This window comes from Corythoichthys intestinalis, chromosome 12, assembly GCF_030265065.1.
Source record: "Corythoichthys intestinalis isolate RoL2023-P3 chromosome 12, ASM3026506v1, whole genome shotgun sequence".
Lineage (NCBI taxonomy): Eukaryota > Metazoa > Chordata > Actinopteri > Syngnathiformes > Syngnathidae > Corythoichthys > Corythoichthys intestinalis.
In genome coordinates, this window is record NC_080406.1 from 55,106,107 (window position 1) to 55,132,904 (window position 26,798).

Sequence of the window (26,798 nt, forward strand, 5' to 3'; positions counted from 1 at the left end):
AAAAATAAAATAAAATAAAAACTACAACAACAACAAAAACCATACACACATCCAAGGCTCTGGACCTAAAGCGTAAAATTATACAATTTTAAATTTTGCAGGACAGATTTAATTCTAGTATATTTTCATTTAAAATACAATGCTGATAATTGTTTTTTCTGTGCTTATATAAGACAAATAGGAACTTAATTAATTCAGTTTTGAGTAAAATTATAATATTGTTATAATTATAGGTTGAAGAAAAAAAAATCACATTAAAAAAAATAATGAAAGGATGACGGCTTTACCAATTTGGTGTCGCTTATTTATTTATTTTCTTCACAGTTGGCAACCCTTCCGATGTGTCGTTCAATATGAACGAATGAAGTTGTAACGCCTCGGTAAGAATCATTTATCATTGGTTAAGTAATCCCGAAGAAAGCCGAATCAAAACGAAGGCTGCTGTGCATGATGGGAAAACCGCGTCCGTAAAATCGCCATATTTGCTTCATGCAAGCTAGCAAGCTGTAAACAACATCTTTTGAATGATAACTTCGGCTTTATCGGCTGGTAGAGTGGACAAGCGTGTTTATATTATATACCAATAACTTGAGAAAGGAAGTGTGGAACTACACTCCAGGTACAACCCTTTGCAATCGCGTTAGATATACGTCCTACTAGCTTAGCGCTCAACGAGTGGAGTAGTCAACATGGGCCGCTCTCGAAGCCGAAGCTCATCTAGGTCAAAACACTCCAAAAGCAGCAAGCACAGTAAGAAAAGGAGTCGGTCGCGATCCAGAGACAGGGAGAGGTCCAAGAAGCGTTCCAAGTCGAGAGAAGCTAAAAGGAACAGGCGCAGAGAATCTCGTTCCCGGTCCCGGTCTGCCACAACCTCGTCTCGCAGGGACAGAGCGGCATCCCCGCCGGAGCGCATCGACATATTTGGAAGGACATTGAGCAAGAGAAATGCCCTAGACGAGAAACAGAGGAAGGAGGAGGAAGAACGGAAAGCTGAAATGGAACGGCAAAGAAAAATGTGAGTAATTTAGTACAACACAATCAAGACTGGATCGGCTACCATATTGGTCCGCTACATGCTAAGCTAAACATGCTAAATTAGCCTAGTGCACTTGACAACGCTAACTATTAGCAGAGGGCTAGTCGGCACAAGGCCTACAATTCACTCCCAGGTTATTGTAATCAAGTGTTCCCATCTTTGCTTAATCAGATTAGTGGTATCTCCACATTAATATAAATTGTTTCATCAAATTAATAGCAAATGTGGGTATAATAGCCTTGTATTTTATTCAAGACGAGATTATTGTGACTATACAAAATGATTGATGACGAATAAAGGACAGTCTTCCGACTAAGTGTTGTCTGAGAGTTAAAAAGTTGTAGAAAAAAAGAGACTGCTGAGTAGCTCGTGACTAAGTTCTGTTGTTAATGTTTTATTCAAATTATAGCATAAATCAAATGTACAATAAATATGAACGTAGAGCTCATCTGAGGTAAAATATTGTTGTATATTGAATAATATACACTGGCATCACTGTACCCAAAGGGTTCTACAGAGGCCCATGCACACTTTCATAAATTAAAAAAAAAAAAACGTCTGGGTAGCTGGAAGTACAGGTAGGCCTGTCGCGATAACAAATTTTGTAGGCGATATATTGTCTCATGAGTAATTGCTGATACGCGATATTATTGACAAATTTTTTTAACCAATTCAACCAGTCATGTAGTGACAATAATAAATAACCTATTCAAATGCAATAAAGTGTTATTCTTAACACAAACTATATTAAAAATAATTAATATTAAAAAACACAATGCATAACAAGTCATTTGAAAGCTATCTAAGTGCAGAGTATGAAATAGGTGAGAAACCCAGTGCCATTTTTGTTTTCTGCCAGATACAGCCCATCAAAAGTATTTATTTGATCCAAAATGACTGTCATCTTGTCCTGCAAGGTGCATGTTTGCTAATTGGAAGCCAAATTATTCATTGCCAATCAGATGTTTGATAATTGCGGTCATTTTAAAGCTATTCTTAGAGTAGAATATGAATATTTGAGATTACCTCCAGAAATCTACATTTTACATGTTGAGCTTGATGCGCTTTTATTTCGAAATGTTCACCGAAATGTCTGTTCGCTAAGCCGTTAACCGTAAGATTTACATTTAGAGAGGAAAAAAAAAGTTCACATCTGTTTTCGTCAAGCATGTAGTGTCAACAATAGAATTTTTTGCCCTTTTTTCCCATCGTTTGCAAACGCTGTAAACCAGCAAATTTTCATGTTATTATCACAGTTAACTCCAGGCAAAAGGCGGCTTACACTCTGAACTGGTTGCCAGCCAGTTGCAGGGCACATATAGACTCACAGCCATTCACGCACACACTCACACTTAGGACAATTTGGAATGTCAATCAGCAGGAACCCCGAGAAAACCCACACAGGCAGGCAAAGAACATGCAAACTCCACACAGGGAGGCCACTCACGATCCCAGAATTGTGAGGTGGACGTGCTATTCACAGTGCCGCCATCATAATGTGAATTAGTTTTAAACAAGAATAACTTGGAAAAATGCTTGCCTTTTATTAAATGGGTCATTGAGTGAGTCCACACAGCCTCTCACACCTCCCTCTTGCAAAGCAGTGCGACCAAACAGTTTTTTTCTTTCTTGTCACCAGTGTAGCTGGCGTTTTGTACTTAAAGTTAACGATGATTGACAGCTCTGTAGCTTTGATCTGGCCATCGACTACTTGGTAGCTCTACAATAAAAGACAACTAATTCATTGTGTAAGTGAGAGGCTGTTAAACGTGAGTGAATTTGTGGCGCTTTACGAGCATGTAGCAGAAAAACGAGTTTGTGTGTTCAAAAAAAAAAAAAAAAAAATCGCACATCCCTGCAATGAAAGTACAGTGGTAACTCGACATACGATCGCTTCGACACGCGATCTTTTCGACATCGACATCAAATTTGACCTGCCATTTGTTTCTACATCCGACGACATGCTCGAAATACGACGATTTATGACATTGCAGCAATTCCTTTGTTTTGCTGGAAGATGGGCACATGGCGGATTTTCTTGGGAGAGAAAACACGGGTTCCAAGCAGGCATGTTCCGGTATGATATTCTGACGGTCTGGTAACCTTAAGCCAAAATATCATGGTTTCATGGTATTGCAATTACAGCTCTAAAAATTATTACTTTGAGATAACTGGGTTTAAAAAAAACATCTTTTATTTAACTTTTTTTCGATTGAACAGGATTTTTATTTTTCAAACCATCAAATCAATCTGTCAAACTATCAAATTGGGTTAAGTTAAGTTAAAATATAGTTTAAAAAATGGGGGACGGGTATCGATAAGCATTTGCTTTTTCCCGTCTTTCCTTTGTCTGTCATCGTCTTTTTCGGGCAAATTATTCCGTAGTCTGTGTCTGTAACTGTCAATGATTCTGGTGATGATGACAATGACAATAAATTCATTCATTCAACATTATCACCATCAGAACAAAAATAATTGAATTATTTTCCATGAAAAGCATGGGTGTATGACTCGTATCATGTTTACATTATACACACACGCACACACACACTCTTTCTCAACACAGACAGTTGCCAGAGAGATAACAGAAAAAAGAAAAAACACTACATTTTACTACCGCTGGACATACTAAACCACGCTGGAGTTAACTCTCGCAGCTGGTGGGAAAAGCTCATGACAGTGTTTACTAACCTTTAATTTTGTATTAATGCGAAATCATATTGGAGGTAAGGGTGTCACGGTACATGTATTTGTATTAAACTGTTTCGGTACGTGGTGCTCGGTTCGGAGCGGAGGCGTACCGAACGAGTTTCTGACGTAGTGTAACCCGTACTTTTCGAGGCTGTGAGTCGATCGGGTTACAGTTTCTTTGTGTAGATTATATTTACTCCGTCTTCTCTACTATAATGAGGACCAACACGGTAGGACAGTATAACCCAGAAACGTCAACGGCGCGACAATGTGGCCGCTGCGAGAACACAGTGAAACGAGGGCTTAAAGTCAATCAGCCAATGCACACCAGTCGCAGTGCGGCCGCGTATTAGATGCGTCCCAGAAGCGGCTCAACTCGACGCACGCAATTATTTGACGCGAGACGCGACCCTCCTGCATTAATACTACTACCGGTAGCTAGGATCGGCCAAACCGGAAGTCACTCGTGTAAAAATACGGTGGATCCGGTCGATTTTCAAACTAATGTCCAATCGTAACCCACTTTTTGAATCCATCAGATGTCTTGAGTGGTAGATCCGGGCACAGTTGATTGTCTTTGTTGATTTACTGCTGTGTTCTCTGCTATAATAATAACCAACACGGCCCCGTGTTCAATACAAAACCCTCCTACCACAACAAAACAAGTAGGAACTAATATTCATATAGGAACTATAGTTATACAACATAAAATACACAATATAAATGAATACTACATCGCATTTGTAAAATATAAACACATAATAAAATAAATAATAGCCCATTTAAATAAAATAAGTTGAAATGAGCTAAAACACCTGTTATTAAATAATAAGAATAATACCCAGATCCTGCTTACACAATTAAATTTATGAATTTCTGTGTGGCGCTTTAACTTGAGGAAATCCAACAATAAAGCTTTTGAAAACCGTTCATAAGAAAAAAAAAATGATTCATTGAGGCATTTCATTTGTAAAATACATGTTAAAATCTTTGTCATTAGGATTGCCTTTTTTCTTCTTTCTTTCAGAAAGAAAGCTGACCAATACGGGGGGTCTGAAAGGGAAAGTGTTGTTGGATTATCTTTAAATACCCGCTACTTTTTGAGCAGAATTCTAGCTTTGTATAGGCTAATGTTCCTATTGTTGAAAGCACAAAGGTGTGTAATAAACAACTAGCACATTTATATTTTGCATTTTTTTTTCTTACTGTACCGAAAATGAACCGAACCGTGACCTCAAAATCGAGGTACATACCGAACAGAGATTTTTGTGTACCCTTACACCCCTAATTGGAGGTATTGCCTCCTCGGCAGCCACCCTCTGCAAACATGTTTTGCATGTATAAGCCGCGTCAGTCTGTAACTTTTCTGTAGCCGAAATATTCCCATACCAGCAATTTCGTTTTCTTCGATATAAAAAATAGCAAATGCCTTAGGGACGGTATGACGGAAAATTTTTGCTGTTTTGAAACCTTGACATTTTCATACCACGGTATACCTTGAAACCGGTAATCTGCACATGTCTAGCTCCAAGGTTAGTTCCAAGGTGCTGCTTACCATTGAAATGAAGATGGAAATGATAGAAAAAATAAAATATGAGCATGCTGTGCACATCCGTAAACTGGCTCGACAATACGGTCGTAGTATGTCGATCTCAACGGTCCTCCGAACGACCTCCGTTCATCAGTCTTTATAATTTAAGGTGATATTTATTATTATGGAAACATCGCCAAAGAAATCGCCAGCTTCATCAGTTCATCAGGTTTCTAATCATGTATTCCATCAAATTGTGCAACACAACACGCCTTCTGTACGCCAGCAACAAAACATTAAAAGAGAAAGTAAAATAGAACCGCACTTGCTATCTCAGCTCCGCGGTGCGTTCAGGTGCAACAAAAAACATCCGCCACATTAGAACCCTATTCATTACATTATTACAGGTATTATTATTATTAATACTATTATATTATTGTTCCGATTTATATTCATATTTTATTTGTTTTGCTCTTTGTAACTGCTATGTGCAATAGTAACAGCAGTTTTGTTAAGGATTTAGTGTAGGTTTTTGGGCTGTGAAACATTAATGGAATTATATTTTATAGGAAAATCCTGCTCGACATACGACCATTTCGACCTACGAACAACGTCCTGGAACGAATTAACTTTGTATGTAGCGGTACCACTGTATTGTCCAGGCCTGTTGTGAACTACAGTTCCACACAAAGTACATCAAGATCTCATTTAGCTTAGCAATTGGAGGCGTGAGACCCATTTTTCGAATGTCCCAAACTTCCAAGAAAGCGCATTTATCAAGTTTTCATCGGCTGTGGCGTGTGTTGCTATGACGACGCCAGCACCGTTCAGAGTTCAAAACGCTCATTGCCGCCGGGAACGCACCCTCCCATGGAGTTGCAGAATCTGCACCATTCAAACTAAATGTCTCCAGCCTCAGGGGTTGTAGAACCAATGCCACATCAAAGGGCATTAATCGAAAAATAATGAAATAATTTTAAATAACGGATGAAAAAAAAATAAAAAAATATATATATATATATATATATATATATATTATATGCATGTATGTTTTTCTGCAGTTTTTTTGCAGTTTCGTTTTTTCAGCCAAGTGTTTCCAGTATTCGGTTGCGGCCGATAATTTTGCTTTCGGTACATTCCTACTAATTTTCTCTAACCAGTGCTTCTCTGTTAACTAGTCGTCAACAGGAGATTGAAGAAAAGCTTATTGAAGAGGAGACAGCACGGCGAGTGGAGGAGCTGGTGGCCAAACGGGTGGAGGAGGAGCTGGAGAAGCGTAAGGACGAGATTGAGCGAGAGGTGTTGCGTCGCGTTGAGGAGGCAAAGCGCATCATGGAGCGGCAGCTGCTGGAGGAGCTGGAAAGACAGCGACATGCTGAGTTGGCGGCACAAAAGGCCAGAGAGGTAACGCTCGGTCGTTTGGAATGCAACCCCTCCTTTATCTTCTTACTACCCAACCCATTTACCCTCCACTCACCCTCTTTGACTCTTTAGTGGAGACTATTTGGAGGGCTCCGCTTCTCCACATTCACTGCTAATGGGACTGTTAAGCCCTGTTTCCAGTAAGGTTTGCATTTGATGATTTGCCCATCAGTTTTGCTTTAGGAACAAATAAATCCTTTAGAAAAGATGAGCAAACTTCAGGAACAATAACATGAATTAAAATAAATACTTCAGAACTAATAAACAAACAAAATGATAACGATTTCAGTTTAGCTGCAACAATCAAAGGAACAGACGAGTAACGTTAGCAGCTAGCAGCTAGCACCCAGAGGTTAGCTCGCGTTGGCTAAGAATACAGCGGACTATATTCATTTGGGAACGGGTCATCTACCAACCAATTCACATATTATTAATGCACACGTCAACAACTACACTTGCGTTTCTCATTAACACATGGATTTTGTAAAGTACAGGGTAAACAATAAGGGCTGGTCAATGAACAGCCCTGCCGTAGCAAGCAGGCTCTCGCTCTCAGCCAATGAACATAAAGGGGAGGAGACAACTAAGCAACAATCAAACTACATCACACTCACTAGCCTCGCTGTGTACTATGCTTAGAGACAGGCTTCAATTTACCAATTGAAGCCCATCCAATAAAATGAAATAAAAGTACTGTTAGTTTATAATTGCTGGCATATTATAGTTTTAAAAACTTTTGTATCGCGGTACTATAGTAGTACCGAAATGCCGTGCAATCTTAGTGGAAACATGACTTGACAACTCCATTGTCAAGTGACACCTGGCCGAGAAATCATTACTTATAAATTTCAACGTGAAATTAAACAAGTTCAACGAACTTTTGTGTAATCAATGGTTTCTGCAATATTCATAATTAATTGCCACGACTTATTGCCTCCAAAATGCACATATTAAATATGGTGTGGGTATCACTAATTCTCCAACGAAATGGCTACTAAACTCCCCATTACTAACTACTATTTATTTATACTTGAAATTGTTATATAACATTTTCCGCTCACTAGTTTGACCATGCTGGTAGAACTATACCATGGCATGAATTGAAAACCGCATAAACTTTTTTTTTTTTTAATTTAAAAACGCTCTATTACGTAATATTTCTCTTCACAGACACAAAGATCTTGAAACTAGATATAAAAGTTTGTCTTACAATTAGTGCTGTGTGATATGACTATTGCAAAAACTATAGTAAACTTATTGTTGACCTAATTCCCATCTATCGTTTTTTTTTTTTTTTTAGCATAGACATGACTGACTAGAGAAATAAGACAGAATGGCCCCTAGATGTCGCCATAACTAAATGGCAGAGTCCTATGTCAGACTTTTTTTTTCATCCATCAACTCTCAACACCGTTAAAACCTGGTTTGTCTGTAGTACAAAATCGCCTCTGGATATCGGCAATCTGCTAAATTTTTTGGGAGTATCTGCATTTGAAAATCCTATATCGGTCGACCCCTACTGGTTAGCATAATCGCTACCTTGCTTAGTGCTCTATGCTAAGTGTAACGCTCATCAAAAAATAGCTTAAACAATACAAATGCTTTCATTTACTCAACGGACGCACATCTGGATCAAACAACACACACAACTGGCCTAACTCTCTTGACATATCGTAACTAATATTGATTCAGAAACTCGACCTGCAAATAGCAGTGAACTTCCTCTTGCTTTAATCACTGGCGTGTGCGTACCCTCACAAGCAGGAAGGTCCTGAACTATGGAGAGGGAGTATAGCCGTAATTAGTTGCCGATGAAATTGATGTTCAAATTCATTAACAAATGAATTCATCCATTTTTACTAATCTAATCAATTAGTTGTTGAAGCTTTACTTATCAAGTACTGCTTCATACTATACATGATTCATCGGGCTCTTATTTTGAAGCTGGTCCGCATAATTTCTGAGATAGTTGCGGCGGCATAATTGACTTGCGACTGAAACTGCAAACAACTTAGTGGTGCAATAATATTCAAGCTATTCCATAACATCTTGAAAATACATCACCAACACATGTTTAAACCTTGTTTACCTGGAAATTTTGCATAATCAGATTGAAATGGTTTAAAAAAAATTTTTTTTTTTAACACTTGTGTGTGATGAACTGAGCAATATTCTGACCAATATATTTCAAATATTTTACCACCCCACCAGCGAAAGCACTACTATATTTGGGCTCAAACTATGACTTCATAATGTATTGATGCGACATGGGTCGCGGAGCCGATAAAGAGTGGGCCTGCACAGTTGGCGAGGCTGTCAAATCTGTCAGAGTGGAATCGCAGACAAATAGCTTTTTTCGTTGAAAATTCTTGCATTTAGCATTTATTTTACGTAAACATGTCGAAGTACAACGGTAGTCTGTTAGTGAACACACACGGAAAAAACAACCCACGCTGTTGACATAGCCGCCATGATATCCAACTGCCTCACTGTCGTGTAACGCGTCACCCATGCGACATGGGCTTCTGAGGGTGAAGGGGTTGAGGTGGCGGTGCAGAATTGGACAAAACTGCTTCGATTACTCACATTTGGAGGCTAAATCAAGTATATAATTATCGGATTGCATTATTGGTTGAATTTTAAAAAAAAATTTGGATTATCTGTGTGGCCTCATAATTGCCATTATCGGCCGATAATTATTGGTAACCGTTATTATTGTGCATCTTTAGTTAAAAGCAAATAAAAAACATGCAGTTAGCATTTATTTTACGTAAATATGTCGAAGTACGATAATAGCCTGTCAGTCAATGTGGCGGCCGACATATGTAAACAGCTTTTCTGGTGAAAATTCTTGTGAATAAATGCTTAAATACCTGAATTCTTTATAGATATGGACGTAAAACAAGTCTCGATTCTTGGTTAAAGAAAAAAAAAACTGTGCAATTAGCATTTATTTTACATAAATATTGTGAACTATGATGCCAATGCCGTAACAGCTAATTTCTCCCATTATTTTTTCACGTTTTAAAATGCATGTATGGTACGAAAAGTATAATAAGTACCTTGAATCATCGAACAAATCACTGCTGAGACAATCCTTCCTGTTTGTATGCGGTGCAGCTTTCGTACTTTTTCAACAGAAATCTGGCGTTGGATCGCTGCGTGCGTGTTTGTGAATAGCTCCTCTTGATGTGGGTGGCCCCTTGCTTGAAGGTGAGGCGCAATGCATGACCGATCTGACCCGTCAATACCATTATGAAGTCTATGGCTTAAATTTGACATTTTATTATTGACCAAATATGATAGGTCTGTTGTACTTCCTCATAACCAGTGAGTCAACCTTCCATTGAGCCAACCAGTTTCTCTTTTCTGATGGTAGAAGAATAGAGGTTCAAACAAGGCCAGGTGTAAAACACCACTTTGCATGGATTTAGTCACCGTACAAAAAAAAGCACTTTTGCCTTCGTCAATCCTTTTTAGACTTATTCACCGAACCCTTGGGGTTCGATCAAACCCAGGATAAGAACCATTGATCTAGATACGTATCAAATCGGCCTCACGTGAAAGATTGCCAACAGTTTGATGAACTGATTGCTGAACTGATTGCTACACAGTCACAGGGCACATACAAAGACACAGCTTTATTCCAACTGTTACAAAGTGCAAATAGCTACCAGTTTCAGTGACACGTTCACTCAAATTGCAGAGACAAAACTGTAAATGACAATAAATAATAAATTGGATTTACGCAAAAAGCAAATTCTATTGTAAAAGAATTATCCACTAACAAAAGCAATATAACATGTTGATTTTTTACAAGTGGCCACCGCAAAGCATGCTGGGAATTCCCTCCTCCCAATCCATACATGACTGATGCATTCAAAACAATTGAAAATGGCAGTCCAAAACTAAACAGAGCAAGACATGTTACTCAGACGGCCCGTTTCATTCCATTATTAACATCTACCGTATTGGACCGAATATAAGACTGTGTTTTTTGCATTGAAATAACCCTTAAAAAGAGGGGGTCGTCTTATATTCGCGGTCTAGACAGTATACCTATTCACGACACCAGATGGCGCCAGATATCATTGAAGCGATGTTCTGTCATGAGAGATCTCAGCTACTCTCCCCATTCACGACGCTAGATGGCGCCAGATATCATTGAAGCGATGTTCTGTCATGATAGATCTTAGTTACTCTCATTATGTAAATGTTCTTTCTATTTAGATTTGTTTGAAGACTACAGTTACAGTTAGACTTTGATGGTTAATGCATTTATTGCAATTTTGTTGTTTTATCACAATAGATTGGTTTATTTACATTTCATAAACCAGAAGCCATTCATTTACGAATGTGATTGCACTTTGGTTTACATATTTAAATGTTCAGATATTAAGATTTGAATGAGGCAAAATAACATGCTTTTTCTCTCAAATATATTGTTATAATCATGTGTTTCGGATGTACTGTAATTATTTTCTGTATGAAAATTAATTAGGTGTTCAAAAAGTCTTTTTTCAAACTTGAGTCTTGAAAAAGGGGATCGTCTTATAATCAGGGCCGTCTTATATTCGGGCCAATAAGGTATTATCTACTCACAAGTACTAATCAATTAAAAAAACTTTTTGCAAATGTGTATATATATATATATATATATATATATATATATATATATATATATGCCGCTATTCAGCTCCTACGTATTTACATTTGATACGCCAACACGGCTAAATAATATGTCCAGACTTCAGACTTTCATGTTCGCCCCCCACCCCTTTTTTTTTTTTTTTTTTTTCTGGTCCTCTTACCTTCCTCATAAAAAATGCTATCCCAAGCCGCCGCGATTTCAGGATGAGGGATGTCTCTGATCCGATCGGAAATCTGGCCCGAGCACGTCATTTTTAGAAGATCAAAATCGGGTGAAAAAAATATGGGTTTTAATATATTTTTTTTTATCCAAGGGCTACAAAGCAACAAAATAGGACGTACAAGGATATCGTCAAAAAATATATATATATGTTCTGTAGACTGCGCAACGATTTTAGAGGATCAAAATCCAGTGAGAAAGATTGCGTTTCTTTTTTTTTTTTTTTTTAAACGGCTACAAAGCAGCAAATTAACAGACAGAAAAGGATATTGTTAAAAGAAACAAAAATATACAGTTTATGTTTTGTACCAAATTAATAAATTGTACAGGTATCAGATTGGTACTTTGTATCGGCAGATCCTCCAAATCAGGTGACTCGGACTTAACTCCGGTGCAAAAATCTGTAATTGGGGCAACTCTAGTATGTACGTGTCAGCAATATTTGATACAGTTCACAATAATGACAGGTCGATTTAATGTTAAAAAAAAAAGAGCTTAAACAAATTATTATATCATGGTTACATTCCTATCATGATTTTTACCATATTGCCCAGCACTAATTGCAGTTACCTTGTTACCAGCATTTGGAAGATGCCAATGGGTAAAAAGTAGACCGGGAACACTCGTACTTAATTTTGTATTGTAATAAACTGTACATCTTAAATTATACCTTAAGTCCAAGCACTAGATGCAATATTACAGCATTGAATTTTACCTGGAAATTCATTTGGAGGTAATTGGAGGTAAACCTTTTTATGACATTTTTTAAATTAATGTAAGGTTGATAAGAAAAGATTCTCTTGTGCATCAGTTCCTGGCTAACGGCTTCTTTATACTTCTGCCGTGGCAGTTTGCCTTTATATTGTAACGCAACCCAAATAAGTTATTTTGAATAGGTGCCGCAATTTCCCTCCATGTCGAGGTGATGCTAAGGCTGGTAATAGTTCAGACACCATAAGTTGAAACTACCGCTGCCAATTCCTATCACCGTTTTGACTATAAATTTGACTAGGACTTTGCCGGACTTTGAGAAACAGCCACAATATAAGACAGGGGTTTCCCACCCGCTACTGTCGCCAAGCATCGCACCTATAGACTAATCTGAATAGTGAATTGTGGACCTCGCTCTCTCGTGGTGGCCGCCATTACTGGGGTGTTAGCACACCTCAGTTGCAGCCCAGCATCAGTTAATGTAAACAGTAATGTCAGCTGCTAGGGTTGCCAGCTCCCTGAAACTAGGAAACACCCTGGCCTGATAACTGTCACCTTTTGATTATTTTTTTTTGGTATGTGATAAGTGATATATATTTTTTTAATTAATACAGTAATTGGTATATAATAATTGTATTCAAACCTGAGTTAGGTGCACATTTGAGTGATATAAGCACATCGAAAAACAACAAATATTGGCAATGGATTTTTAAAACTGCAAACAAACTGGTGTGCGTTTGAAGTTTTGCAACTGATCTCTCCAGATATAATGTGAAAATGCAAACAAAATTAAGAGCACAAAAATATAATACAAACAGTGAAAATAAAATTCACAGAGAAGAACAAGAAAAACAATGATCATCATTTTGAACATGCTATTTGCTAAAGCTTCACTCAAACCACTCAAATCTCCCACATTCTATGTTGTCTTCTGGTATCATAATGACAACCCCCAGTACCTCAACCAATGAGGCACACCTCAGCAATGGCGGACGGGGTACTTCCAGTCGTTTTGCTCAGATTAGTCTATATTCCTCTTCATTCGGACGTATGCGTATTTGACCAAACAATGACGAGATTATCGTCACGACATTCTGTGCCCGGTGACAATCTGTGTCTTGTGTGCAGCACATGTTGGTTGGCCATATGGTACAATACGGGCGTGGAAGTATAAAGAGGCTTTAATAAATTTCTTGCGCAGGGTGATAAAGTGGTCCACTACAACTCTGGTGGAATCTGTAAGATCAGCACAGTCTTGCTATTTGTATTAGTTTACCTTTATGCAGGTGCACACATACAACTAAAACAAGCTCAGCTCAAATGTTCAATCCAAATGCAATATCAGTCCAGGACTACCATCACTGTATTCACTTGTTTAAGATATATCTATATATATATTCTTTTTTCGATTCCTTCCGCAATGGAACTTTTGTCCTGTCGAGGTTTTCGTGACAAGCTTTGATTCAAAGTCCTTTCTAAAGTGTTTCTTCAATCTCATCACAATTAACTCATTGATTTTCCATTTGCCTGTTTGTAATACAGATTTTTTTTTTACCTTCTTAAAAAAAACATGTACTGTGTTTTACTCATGACTTGCTTCTTCTATAGGGCTGTTTGTAAAGATTGATACTGTTATTTGTAACCACCTTCCTAACTAGCACTTGACCTGAGCTGGCCTGCAGCCTTTCAGCTCAGCTGTGACTTGTGTCCTGTTCTGTAAGTGTTACCGTGGTCCGGTCCTTCTTGAATACACACAAACACCTCGTTGTGCTGCACTCTACCTCACTCTGCCATCAACCTGGGCTGTGCCACTGCACAGAAACTGAAAAACAATACACGATCATGAGCTGTGGCTGCAGGCTCAGCAGTGCAGAAATCAGTTTCAATCAGAAATCAGAGGAGTACCGCGGGTGCGGTCTGGCAGAGTCCCCCATACCAACCTACACACCTACCCCAGGAGCGTTTCTCTCTCTGCAGGGGCCACACAGTCCGGACGAGACAGTAAATATACAACTGTTTTATGCGGAATGCTTTCACCAGTTGTGTAGGTACACAGGCATGGAAAATACGTAGGTATACATGCATTGGTGAGCCAAAATTATTCCCTATTTTACTTACATATTTTTTTTTTGCTGAGAAAATATAATGTATATACTTTTAGAATGTCTTTCATTGATACTTGTTCATTGAGTGTGATGAGTGGGACCCCACTAAATTGTTTTTAAACTGCTAATTATTTCCCAAAATTGCAGAATGCCTCTGATGTGGCTAAACTTAAGTTTTGTCTAGAAGGATAATAACAGCTGTAGTGGGAGGGGAAAGTGGTTCCCTTTGTGACCCCACTAAATTTAGAACAATTTGGGGTGGCTGCAAAGAACGTCACACTGTGGTCAGGTGCAAGGGACTTAAAATGTTTTTCTCTGTGGTGGAATAAGTGAAATGCATGTGTGTGTGGCGTATGCGAGTGTACAAAGACCGGGCGGCTGGAGCCTGTTTGTGGGCTAACATCTCATCGTGTCACCCATCTAGGAGGAAGAAAAATCGAAGCGGGAGGAGCTTGAAAAAATCTTGGAGGAGAATAACCGTAAGATTGCAGAGGCCCAAGCAAAGCTGGTATGTCATTTTTCTTCTGCTTGTAATTTTCCGATCGATAAATTGATACTTTCACGTTTTTTTTGGGGGGGGGGGGGGGTCTGTGTGTTCTGTTTTTGCTGTCCACAATGGGGTTTGGTAGAGATTTTTTCTGGTTGGGTGCTATAAATACATACAATTGGGAAAATACAAGTATTGAACGTGTCAAGTTATTTCCAAACATTCAATGGACCTATCGCAAGACCACGCCTCCAAATCACAAAAGTCTGACACCGAGCCGTAGAGTTGCAAAGGAATACTGTGTAGTCGTGACTTAAAACTGCTTTTTTCTAAATTTAAAATGTCAAAAACCCGATGGTATATTGCTGTGCGTGGGGTACCTGTAATTCCAACACCAGGTACACTGAAAGGTTGAGGGGGGGGGACTTTTATGGTGCCTTTTTCGACGCGAAAAAAGAAGGATCACCAAATGCACGCAATGGATTAGCCTCTGTCGTCGACCTAATAGACAATAGAATGTCAAGACGGTCACTCAAGGGACTTCTGCTTGCTCAAAGTTAATGATCGATTCATAAAACAAAAAATATTTGATAACATGTACCATGTAGTAAAAACGTAGACATAACTATTAACGTTGGTTTGCTAACATTTATTAGCCTGTCACTACACAAATAGAATAAAGTATAACTAATCTCAGTTATCAAGACCCCAACACTAAAAGTCCCAAATAAACACCAGAAATATTCTATTTAGAAAAAAAAAAAAAAAAAAAAAAAAGGGAGGTTGTGCCTATGTTTGGTCGCGAACGCACACAAAGGAAACTTCTTCTCACGCACACACCTAGCATTTGGCTGCGGACATTTCGAATTCATGCCGCTCTCAACGTTGAGCATGGTAAGCATGCCTACAGCATTTACGTATGTCTTGTTCATGTTATACATGTATGTTTATGATGTAAGTTGTTTATTTGGCACTTCTGGATAATATTGCGAATTCAACTGAATGTAGAAGATACTCATTGGCACCAATGCTTCGGGAGAAAAATCTGACAGAACACGACATAACGTCATTAAGTTAATAACTTTATAGCTTGATAGATATTTTGCCTGTGGCGTTTCTCTTTTTTAAGTTGCGAGTGGTAACATTTTGACTCAATTATAATAATGGACTTCTCTCTGTAAAGTTTAATACCTTGGAAATACTGCAATCATTTATGTCTACTTCTAGACAACTTCATTAAAAAACAAACAAAAAACATTTGATTTAAAAAAACAAAACAAACAAAAAACAGGTCTATTGCCAGGTGTTGGTGCAAATTCAGAAATTTGAACTCCCGCCATTATCCATAAATCATTCGTTCACTCAGTCATTGTCACTGAGAGAATTTGCATGAGCCTTGGGTTGACAGTTTTACGAGGGGGGCGGGGCTTTACGATAGTTCCATTCAAATGAAATTTCTACCAGACATTGGTATTAACGTAAATAATCCACACATGAAAAGAAATCACAACATTCTTCGTTAACCGCGTCGAGCAAGGCTGAAGGAAGACTCGTCTGAAGAGGATGCCGACTCTGAATTGGGACACAGCTTTTGCTTATCCACTCAGAGGTTGGGCAGTAATTGGGAAATTACCAGAAGTCCACTGGTAATAGTAATCCAGTGTGAATAGGGCATTAGCTATGGTTGTAATTTTTATTGCAATGAGTCAGCTGGGATGACCTCGAGCAAATTACTGCCTTTGTGGGGATAAATCATGTAAAGAATCGATGGATAACAGGGCTATAACGATACATAAATTCATGATACGTATCACGATTCTGTAGCCACGATTCGATACATAGAGACTTTAAATGGGAAAAATATTTTACTTTTGATTAGATTAATACTAACATTTTATGGAAGAAATCACTGCTAAATATAACACTTGTACGCAAAATAAATAAACAATTCTCTACCACCCCCACCCAAAGTATATATATTACGCCTTTTTACACTTTGGTAACTTTATACAAAAAAAATTGTTTTGCTGATATAAAAATACAATGCTTTTTTTCCCACCACTCTTTGTAAAAACAAAGAAATGAACCTCTGTGAAAATGTCTCCCAAAACTTGCATAAACTGTGTGGCGTATATAGGTAGGTTTAACGAATAACTTTTTTTCCCCCCTTTAGTAATATATTACAGCATACGTTGAAGACAAATACAACTTAAGGCATTAGGGTAGGGCTATAACAAATTATTCTTTTTATAATCGATTAATCGGACGATTGAACGATTAATCGATTCGTTGGATGTCACTTTTTGTTAATTACGTCACAATTTAACTTGAAATTGTTTTAGGCAAGCTGTAAGTAACAATAAAGACAAAACGGATGACTCAAAAATGTAAATTTTTTTACAGCTTCCTGACTAGTCTACAACTGTACTGTTTTAAGTACATAAAACCTGTTAGTTTTTATCAAAGGTATTGAGGATAAAACATAAGAATTTCTGAGTAGACAAATAAGACAAAAGTCGTGTTCGTTCAAAAATTCAAAATGAAAAAACAGTGCTGCTGATTGACATTTTTTTATCCTGTGGACAAAGTGCTGATATAAATTGTGTCAATGACTCATTTATTTTATTTGAACAAACTAAACAACAAAATCAAATAAGGAATGGCCAGACTGTCATGAATTCATTTTCTTTATCAAACAGTTGTTCATAAATAAAATACAGTGTGTGTGGTTTCTTTTTAAAAAGAAATGAGACAACTTTACTATCTATCAATAACTAAAGTGCTAATATGCTTCTCCAAAGCACAAGACACACGGACACTTAAAGTGCGTACGACAGGATAAAAAAAAGTCTTAAATGGCATTATTATGTGAATTAGAATTATATTTTGAGACAATTCGACTATATACAACAAATTTGCAAAGTGCAGATGACGAGAAATTAGTCTGCGGTTTAGCCACACCTACCATTATGGTGCTCGAGCGTCCCCAACAGGAGGATGACGTCGGCAGGAGAATGGTTTTGTCAGATACATACTACAGCCCATTGAGGGGAAATTATTCATAATGAGGGGAAATTATTCATAACGAGGAAAATGCGACGAAGAGAGCAGCAAAATGTCATTGTTTCAATCTCTCCAATATTTTTACAGGATATTCTTTCTATCGAAGTATTTTTCCCCAATAGCTAAATAAATGGTATGGTCAGGACAAATAAGTCTTGTGCTAAGTGGAATATGAAATATTAAAATGCATTTATTCAGTAGGACATGGCAGAATTACTCCATAATGGTCAAAACTGTCCACTTATTGCACCTCCCGAACTATATTTTATGCCACCGGCTTTTGTCATTTCCCTGCCCGCACCGGCTTCCGAGACTGAGGAAAGAGCGTAAACAACTGCGGGCTGGCAGTGCTCGTCTCCGGGAATAAACGCCGAAAATAGCCCATTCTCGGTGGAGAAAAAATGGCCAATATTGGAGCACAAAGCTCCACGTGGCCAAGCCGAGGAAAGCGCATTCTCAGCGGGCACGCGAGGAGGACCGATTGGGCTGGGTCAGCCAACCCGTCGTTGTACTAAGGCCACGGCGGGCTGCCATGGCTTGTCATCAAGTCGAGGAAAGCGCATTCTCGGCGGGCACGCAAAGAGAACCGGGTGAGCAAAATACAGCTTGCCGTTCTACTGGGGCCACAGTAGGCAGGCAGAATGAATGCTAAAAATAGCCCATTCTCGGCCGACAATCGGACCACGGAGCTACTTGGGGCCAAGCCTAGGAAAGCACATTCTCGCTGGGCACGCAAACAGGACGGGGCGTGGGGTGACAAGCCGCCGATCGACAGCCACAAAATGCAAGCGACTTCCTTATTAAAACGTGTGCCATGATCCCAGTATTCGACATAATACAAAACATGATGTTTACTCATCCCTCGAAAGTCCAATGGTCCCTCAGCTGTCAAAATTGTTTACGCCAATCTCGGGGTGAACGGGAACTTTTTGAATCCCCAAAAAGGCTCATACGCCTCTTCCTGGTGCAGCAAAATTTTTCTCCACATTTGGCTGGCGTGATGCGAAAAATAAACGAATTAATCTGCAAAATCAACTGAATCCGCAGTCGTTCTGCATTCTGTAGTCTTGGATGTATACTGAAGATGACTATCCCGCTGACGTCACATTCGGAAACCTCGTCAATCCAGGAAGTCGCTCATTTTCATGGCGCGGGATTCAAAAAAACCTATCGATCGCTTTCACTCACATCAAAGCTGTCCATTCCATTCAGGATTGTAAATTACCGCGGAAAGTATGAAATAAACATGCTTTTTGCCATCATACGCAATTACGCACTTTAAGACACTGTTTAATACAAAGCATACAAATAATACATTTGGCTTCATTTTAAAGCTGACACAAATACTCGAGTAACTAGAGTTTAAAAATTAATCTTGAGAAATTTTATTTCTCTGAGTAATTTTATTCGTCTCGAGGAATCGTTTAATATTGCCAGCTCAATGCATCCAGTTTCGCCCGGACTACTTTTAATGCGGGACAACGCGCTGACGTGCGTAGAGGAGGAAGCAATAATATCTGACTGCAGCCGACAGCCGCTACAAACTATCCCAACGTTGCTACAAACTATGCCCGCATGATGCTAAGGTGGTAGCGCCTGATGCTTCTCATAGTGGATATGGAAGTAGTTGCGAAATGACAGACTCTGCGGCATTAGCACATGTATATAGAACTACATGCGAAATGAGAGACTCCCCGGCGTTAGTAAACAGTAGGGGTGCAACGGTTCAGTTAGCCCACGGTTTGGTTTGAACCTCGGTTTTGGGATCACGGTATCGGTTCGGTTTCGGTTTGCTTTTTGCATTTTTTTTTTTTTTTTAACTGCCTTTATTTTGCTTTTAAGAAAATGAAATAAACACTTAAAATGTAAACATGTTCTACTGTTAAAATGCCTCTTAGCTGTTTGGCTAGTTTAGTGACTGAATACTGAAATACACACACAGTAGTTGGCAAAGTAACCGGTGTTGCCTTTCATGTTTTTTTTTCTTTCATTTTTTTCAAAAAAAAAAAGACATGGTAACCTTTGCTATGTTTGGAGGTCATTTAATGTTCTGAATCAAAACTGAATGTTCTGAATTAAAACTGTTTCATCATTTAAAGATACTCAAGTCAAGATTTTGCCGATTTAGGAGTATTTTAGATAAAAAGTTACTAGGCTCACTAGGAAGGTTCACTACAACAGAGCCTTTCTGAGAAGTTTACTGCTCTAAAATGGCAGCTGTTTACTAACGCTACCGAGTCTATCATTTCGCATGTAGTTCTATATGCATGAGATATCTAGGCGTAGGTTGTAGGCTGTCGGCTAAAGTCAGGAAATATTGGAGCCACCTAGCCTAGCATCGCGTTTGCTACAGCGTCACAACAAACACTCTTCCCTCTCCGTGCCTCTGACTTTTCGCGCATCATTTAACCAACGCATTAACGAACGGAGGAAAAAAACCGTAATGCACGAAAAACGTACAGAATTTGAACGTAACGTACGGCGTACACATTTAAAAATCAGTGCTCACTTGTACAAATTACGCCGAGACCGTCCAACTTGACAGGTATGAATTATAGTGGACCGTCACAGTTTGGTAGTAGCACTCTGTAGAACGGGACGTCCAACTATCAGTGGTCAAGTCAAAACTATGTGCTGTAGCGAAATCATCTTCGATGGCTTTGCGTGCCATTTCATAAATGTCTGGGATTATGTTGTTGGAGAAATATGTCTGTGAGGGAACAATGCAACGCGGGTCAAACGTTGCAAATAAATTAACGAAGCCCGCCGTGTGTTTTCACTGGTGTCATCTCCGGGGTTTTCCTGCTCTAAGAAAGTGATATCTGTGGGTGATGCCGTCTGAGGTGCCGGAGTCATATTTCCATTATCATCATAAGTGTTTCCATTAGCATAGGGAACAAGCACTGAGCAATGCTTGCAAATAGTTTTTTTGTTTGTTTTTTTTTTCAATATTTTCTCTCCCCCGTATTTTCTCTCCCACCGCATTGTAGTCTACGGGGAAACCGAAATGTTGCCACACCGCAGATTTGAAAGAAGCCAGCGCTTCCTCAAATTTCGGTCTCTCCACTCCTCCGCTCGCCATAGCTTGTTTTCTTTCTTGTTTCACTTTCACTTCGCTCGTAAGCGAGAGAGGGCGTTACTCGGCTTCTATTACACAGGTGCTTGACAGCGATTGGACATTTACTTGCGGTGGGGCGGGAATTTCTCCACAGCTGTGCTTCACGTCGCACACATTGCTCGACCAATTCATTCCACAAGCGTTCGGAATAAATTAATTGCAAAACCGAAAAGGCGCGGTTCATAAAGGCGTATTGAACCGTACAGGGCGAACCGTACGGTTCGGCTTTGAACCGCAAACCGTTGCACTCCTAGTAAACAGCTGCCATCTTAAAGCAGACTTCTCTTTAGCGCTGCAACAATTAATCGTTTAACTCGAGTATTCGATTAGAAAAAAAATATTCGAATTACATTTTGTTGCTTCGAGTATTTGTTTAATAAAAGTGGTGTTGTAATGGTGTATTTTGAAAGTGTTTGCATTTAGTTTTATTGATTACGGTGGATACACTGCCCTCTAGTCTGCCTCTTTTCACAATGGCTGAATCCAACTGCTCCCTGTTAAGACCAACGTAAGCTGAGTTTTTGTTTGAGCTAATTTTTTTAATGCATTCATAATTTAGTTTATAGGCATATTTAGCCATTTTTCGTGGGACTATGTGTCTGAACCATTTGTTAAGAGCATTGTTTAAAAAAAAAAAAAATTGCATTTCATAGCGTTTAAGCTAGTGGACTATTTCTATGTAAGCCAATTGTTCTTTTGTTGTACATAGATCCTCATTTTAAAAAAATATATATATATACCCTTTGAGGCTCAGTTCAGGTTTTTTAATTTTTAATTTTCCTTATCCGATTACTCGATTATTCGAACTAACAAGTCCATCGATTAATCGACAACTAAAATATTCGATAGCTGCACCCCTACTTCTCAGCACTAATAAATAAGATTAACGTTACTGTCCCTTGCTCATGTAACGTTATACGGTGTGCTACATTTCTATTAATTATGACTACTGTCGATGCATGGCTAACGTGTCTTACATACAGGCTTTATTTAATCTGTAACAACATATCGCTGTAGAGTGATCAGAGTGTAAAATAAAAACATAATAAAGCTGTCAATTTTAGCTCAGTCGTCATTGCTGGATAAAACACCAAGTAACACTGGTGCCTAATGTGCTCCAATACAGCAGGTATCATACATTCATTTTGAACACTGCAAAATTCTATCAGGACTTACAATTTAGACCAACTTAAAACTTAACAAGAACTTAAAAATAGATTGACAAATATGGAAATTAAGACACGTGGGGGAAATACACCTAACATTTAAGTGACGAGTGTTATCAAGCGTACTGACAGTTATAGGTAAGAAATAAGATTTTTTTTTTTTTTTTCCTAGATTTAGAAGAAATTTTGAGTGAAAGCCGTGATTATTTTTGTTTAAGTCACATCTGAGATGGCTGTTTTCAACAATGTACATCTAAAATAAAGACATTGACTATCTAAAAATGATTCAATATGAGGTGAAATGTCTTTTCTCATTATTTATAATTGCTCTTTACCTAAAAAAAAATGTTTGATCCAATTACTCGATTATCAATAGAATTTTCAGTTGAATACTGGATTACTAAAATATTTGATAGCTGCAGCCCTACTTCATTTACTCAATTCTGATGAAGGCACGCTGGATCTAAAAACACAAAAGACAGTCTAACTCTCAACACTTTGTAATATTACTGTATTGCTTCAGCAACCCAACCTGAGCATAGCAGTGAACTCTCTTCCTTTCGCTAACCACTGGCACAGTCTCACATAACACACAATAAAGACCCAAATGGGACTGCTCATAGCTGCCGGGAAAAAAAAATCAACAAATTTGTTGGCAGCTACAACCCCTAGCAAAAAGTATGGAATCACCAGTCTCGGACGAGTACTCACGCAGACATTTTATTATGTAGAACAAACTCAGATAAAAAGCTTGAAAAAATAATGAATTGGTTCAAAAGTGCAACTCTTAAAGATTCAGAAAAACTAAAAGAAATGAATAAAAAACATTGTGGTGGTCAGTAAATGTTACTTTTATAGAGCAAGTGCAGGGAAATAAATATAGAATCACTCCTTTCTGAAGAAAAAAATATGGAATCACTCCATTTTGAGTAGAAAATACAGACACACCCTGTCAATTTCCTTTCCTTAATTGGGCCCATGCCTCAGATTAGATCTACTCATTGGTCAGCAGTTAAAAACAGTGCAGTTATCACACCTTGGAGGGCAGCTGGACTAAGTGGATTCACAAGAATCATGGTTCCAACAAGAGATGTCTCTTTAGACCAAGGAGTGGATTATTAAACTTCTTGAAGAAGGTAACGCTACACGTATGGTTGCCAAAGATGTGGGCTGTTCACAGTCAGCTGTATCAAAAATCTGGACCAAGTGCAAACAGCATAGCAAGGTTGTTAAAGTTAAGCGTACTGGTAGACCGAGGAAGACATCCAAACGTCATGACAAACAACTAAAGGCCATACTTCTTGAAAACAGAAGATGTACAAGACAAATGAAGAAATGGGAGGAAGCTGGAGTCAAGGTATGTGACAGAACTGTGCAAAAGCGCCTAAAGGAAATGGGATTTTCATACAGGAAAGCTAAAAGTAAACCATCATTGACACTTAAACAGAAAAGAACAAAACTGCAATGGGCTAAGGAGAGGCAATCATGGACTGAATGACTGGATGAAGATTATTTTAAGTGATGTGTCAAGAATCTGCATTGGACAAGGTGATAATGCGGGAACTTTTGTTTGGTGCCATTCCAGTGAGATTTACAAAGATGGCTGCCTGAAGACAACATCAAAATTTCCTCAGTCCTTGATGATAAGGGGCTGCATGTCAGGCGAAGGCACTGGGGAGATGGCTGTGGTTAAATCTTCAATAAATGCACAAGTTTACATTTAAATTTTAGACAGCTTTCTTATCCCTTCAATTGAAAATATGTCGTTTTCCAAGATGACAATGAATCAGGCCACATAGCTAAAACTGTTAAAACATTCCTTGGAGAAAGACTCATCCAGTCAATGTCATGGCCTGCAAATAGCCCAGATCACACTATTGAACACGATTGAAAACCTGTGGTGGAAATTGAAAAAAATGGTCCACAGCAAGGCTCCGACCTGCAAGGATGATCTGACAACTGCAATCAAAGAGAGTTGGCACCAATAAAAGTAACTTTGACTGACCACAACAATGTTTTTATTCATTTCTTTTAGTGTTTCTGAATGCCAAGGAGTTGCACTTTTGAACTAATTCGATATATTTTTCAAGCTTTTTATCTGTTTGTTCTACATAATAAAATGTCTGAGTGCTCATCCAAGACTGGTGATTCCATACCTTTCGCTAGTGTTGTAATTCATTAATCGATTTTAATTGATTAGTTGTTGCAGCTTTAGAATGCATGCTTTGGTTTCTGTCGTCAATTTGGGCAGGTTTTTGCCCAGTTGGGCTGTTTATAAAGACCTTTTTTTTTTTTTTTGTCAGGCTGAAGATCAGTTGCGCATTGTGGAAGAGCAAAGAAAAATTCATGAGGAGCGCATGAAACTGGAGCAGGACCGACAAAAGCAGCAGAAGGAGGAGCAGAAAATGATCCTTGGCAAGGGCAAGTCTAGACCGAAGCTGTCCTTTTCCCTCAAGGCCACTGAATGAAGGAGCTGCCCTTCATCCCCACCTAGCTTTGCTCCTCATCAACTCCAGTCCTCTTATGCTGGCTGCTCGCTTCATTTTGGAAGTGCTGAATGAAGGAAGAGAAAAAGTGACTCAGCATAGTGTTTAAACTTCAAATTCATGTAAAGGTCCAAATCTTCCCTTACTAGCACCGAAGAGCAGAAAGACCTTAGATGGACAATGACTGCTGCATTTTTTTTCTGTCCTGCTATACGCCCACACAAACACAAAATAATCAATTCATGCATACTTTCATTTTCATTTCTTTTTTTAGGGAATGTGAACATTTTGATGTAGAGAATGCTGCAACATGACATTTCCCCTATAAATAAGTCTTAACTCCTCACATCTACAAAAGCAAAACATGGGGCACAATACGAGTCACGAATGTGGGGGATCGTTGTGACTTGTAGTTCAGATTACTGTAAATTTTTATGTGAAGCTTGGGAGTCTCCAATTTTAAAAATGTGTCTACGTAGGCAACAAATTCGAGCAAAGCCTTGAAAAATCAGTTTCCTGCAATCCCTATTCGTGCGTACGTTTAGCTTATTTGTCTGGGTCATGTTCACACTGGTTTTCTATTGTACATGACTACAACCGGGTTAAGAGAAAGTGAAGCACATTGGGATGAATTTAGTCCAGATAAGTGAAATCTTCCTTCCCAAGCTGTCCATGGCAGACGCCTAAACCCCAATTTTGTTTTTTTTTCTTATGTGATAAGGATTGTGGTGTCATTTTGTGAATCCTTGCTGTGACGTGCTTCCCCCCCGCTCAATTTTTTCACATTCTTTTAAAATGATCCACAATGCTCAAACAGGTCACAGAAATAACAAGGTATTTTTCAGGCGAGGACCCAGTGACTTAAGAATTGCCAAACTGTGTCCATTATGTTCTTTAGCTGTCAAATTGTGAATTAACTTGGCAAGTTGCATCCCTTGGTAGGTCTGGAATGGTAAAGGAAGGCCAAAATCAGGTAAGATGTGTATTGAGGTCAGTGAGTCGTGTGTGTGCGTGCGTGCGTGCGTGCCTGCCTGCGTGTGTGTGTGTGTCCGTGCGCTTGTCTGTTAGTGTGACTAGCTGACCTCGGGTGGGTATACCGATTTGTGTGGGTTTCGTGTAGGTTTTTGTTATCACTTGTCACAAGAATAACCAATAAATCTGTTAATTGAGACGTCATTGTTATTTACTGAGTGCATCGTACATGAGTCAATGTGTGATGTCTCAATAGAATTCCAGACGTTTATCTAAAATGTGGACACGAATGTCACTTGCACAGCCACGAGACTAATAACCACGGCAGTTTACAGAAACTCAAAATGGCTTAAAGCTTGGGTTTTTCCCTAACATCTTGATTGCTGAACAAAAAAAAATCCATACTCGTTTCAAGCAGGGGTGAAAGTGGCTAGAATTTCTTGCCGGAACTCCCCGACGTGAAGGTCGCCACCAAGCCAGATTTTTTTTTTTAATTATTTATTTTTCTTTAATTTTTTTTTTTGGGGGGGGGGGGGTGGTAAAACCTCTTAAACTACTGAAATGCAAAGAAAATTGTTTTAGCAGTTATTTCTATAACACATGCAAAAACTGATTTTCATTCAAAATTGTATTTTTTCAATGATTTGGAAAATAAAAGTTAACAAAAACAGCAATAACACCAACCTAACTAAATATGATAAATAAGCCTCAACTCTTTCGTTGCTCTTCAAGATTTGATACGTTTTATGTTGCATTGCCCTTTTTTTGTCGCATCAATTCAAGTTTTTTTTTTTGCTGTTCGAGAAAACATGCAAATTTGAGCCAATCAGAGCTAACCATCTCTGCTGATCACATGTCAGTATGTCAGCCTATTGAACGGATAAATGATTCCGGGCGTTTTGCTTTGCTGCGTGCATTCACACATTGACGTGACTCATCGTCAGACTCTTGATAAAAACTGCAGCAGCTGGGGAAACCTCCATGCCGTCCGTGGAATAAAATCAATAATAAATATTGCTGGAAACGGATTACGCAACAAAAGCACTTCATTATGCTTGTTGTTAACATATGTGTATGTAAATCTGATGTTGGTAGATTGTTTTCTTCTTGGAGCTGAAATGCATGCGTGGCAGCTTAGCT

At 38.7% G+C, this 26,798-nt stretch overlaps 1 protein-coding gene across 1 annotated transcript; it reads left to right on the forward strand.

The window, feature by feature from the left end:
• Window positions 1–438: 438 nt before the first annotated feature.
• LOC130927050 (arginine and glutamate-rich protein 1-B) lies at window positions 439–26,148 on the forward strand. The gene is made up of 4 exons (XM_057852539.1): window positions 439–1,015; window positions 6,437–6,662; window positions 14,791–14,874; window positions 24,504–26,148. The coding sequence occupies exons 1-4, from the start codon at window positions 690–692 to the stop codon at window positions 24,666–24,668; spliced, it is 801 nt and encodes a 266-aa protein (XP_057708522.1). The 5' UTR covers window positions 439–689; the 3' UTR covers window positions 24,669–26,148.
• The last annotated feature ends 650 nt before the right edge of the window (window positions 26,149–26,798 follow it).

Coding starts and splice junctions, on each gene's coding strand:
- LOC130927050 (XM_057852539.1), top strand. CDS start 690: ATGGGCCGCTCTCGAAGCCGAAGCTCATCTAGGTCAAAACACTCCAAA. Junction 6,663..14,790: donor CGGCACAAAAGGCCAGAGAG/GTAACGCTCGGT, acceptor TCACCCATCTAG/GAGGAAGAAAAATCGAAGCG. Junction 14,875..24,503: donor CAGAGGCCCAAGCAAAGCTG/GTATGTCATTTT, acceptor TTTTTTTGTCAG/GCTGAAGATCAGTTGCGCAT.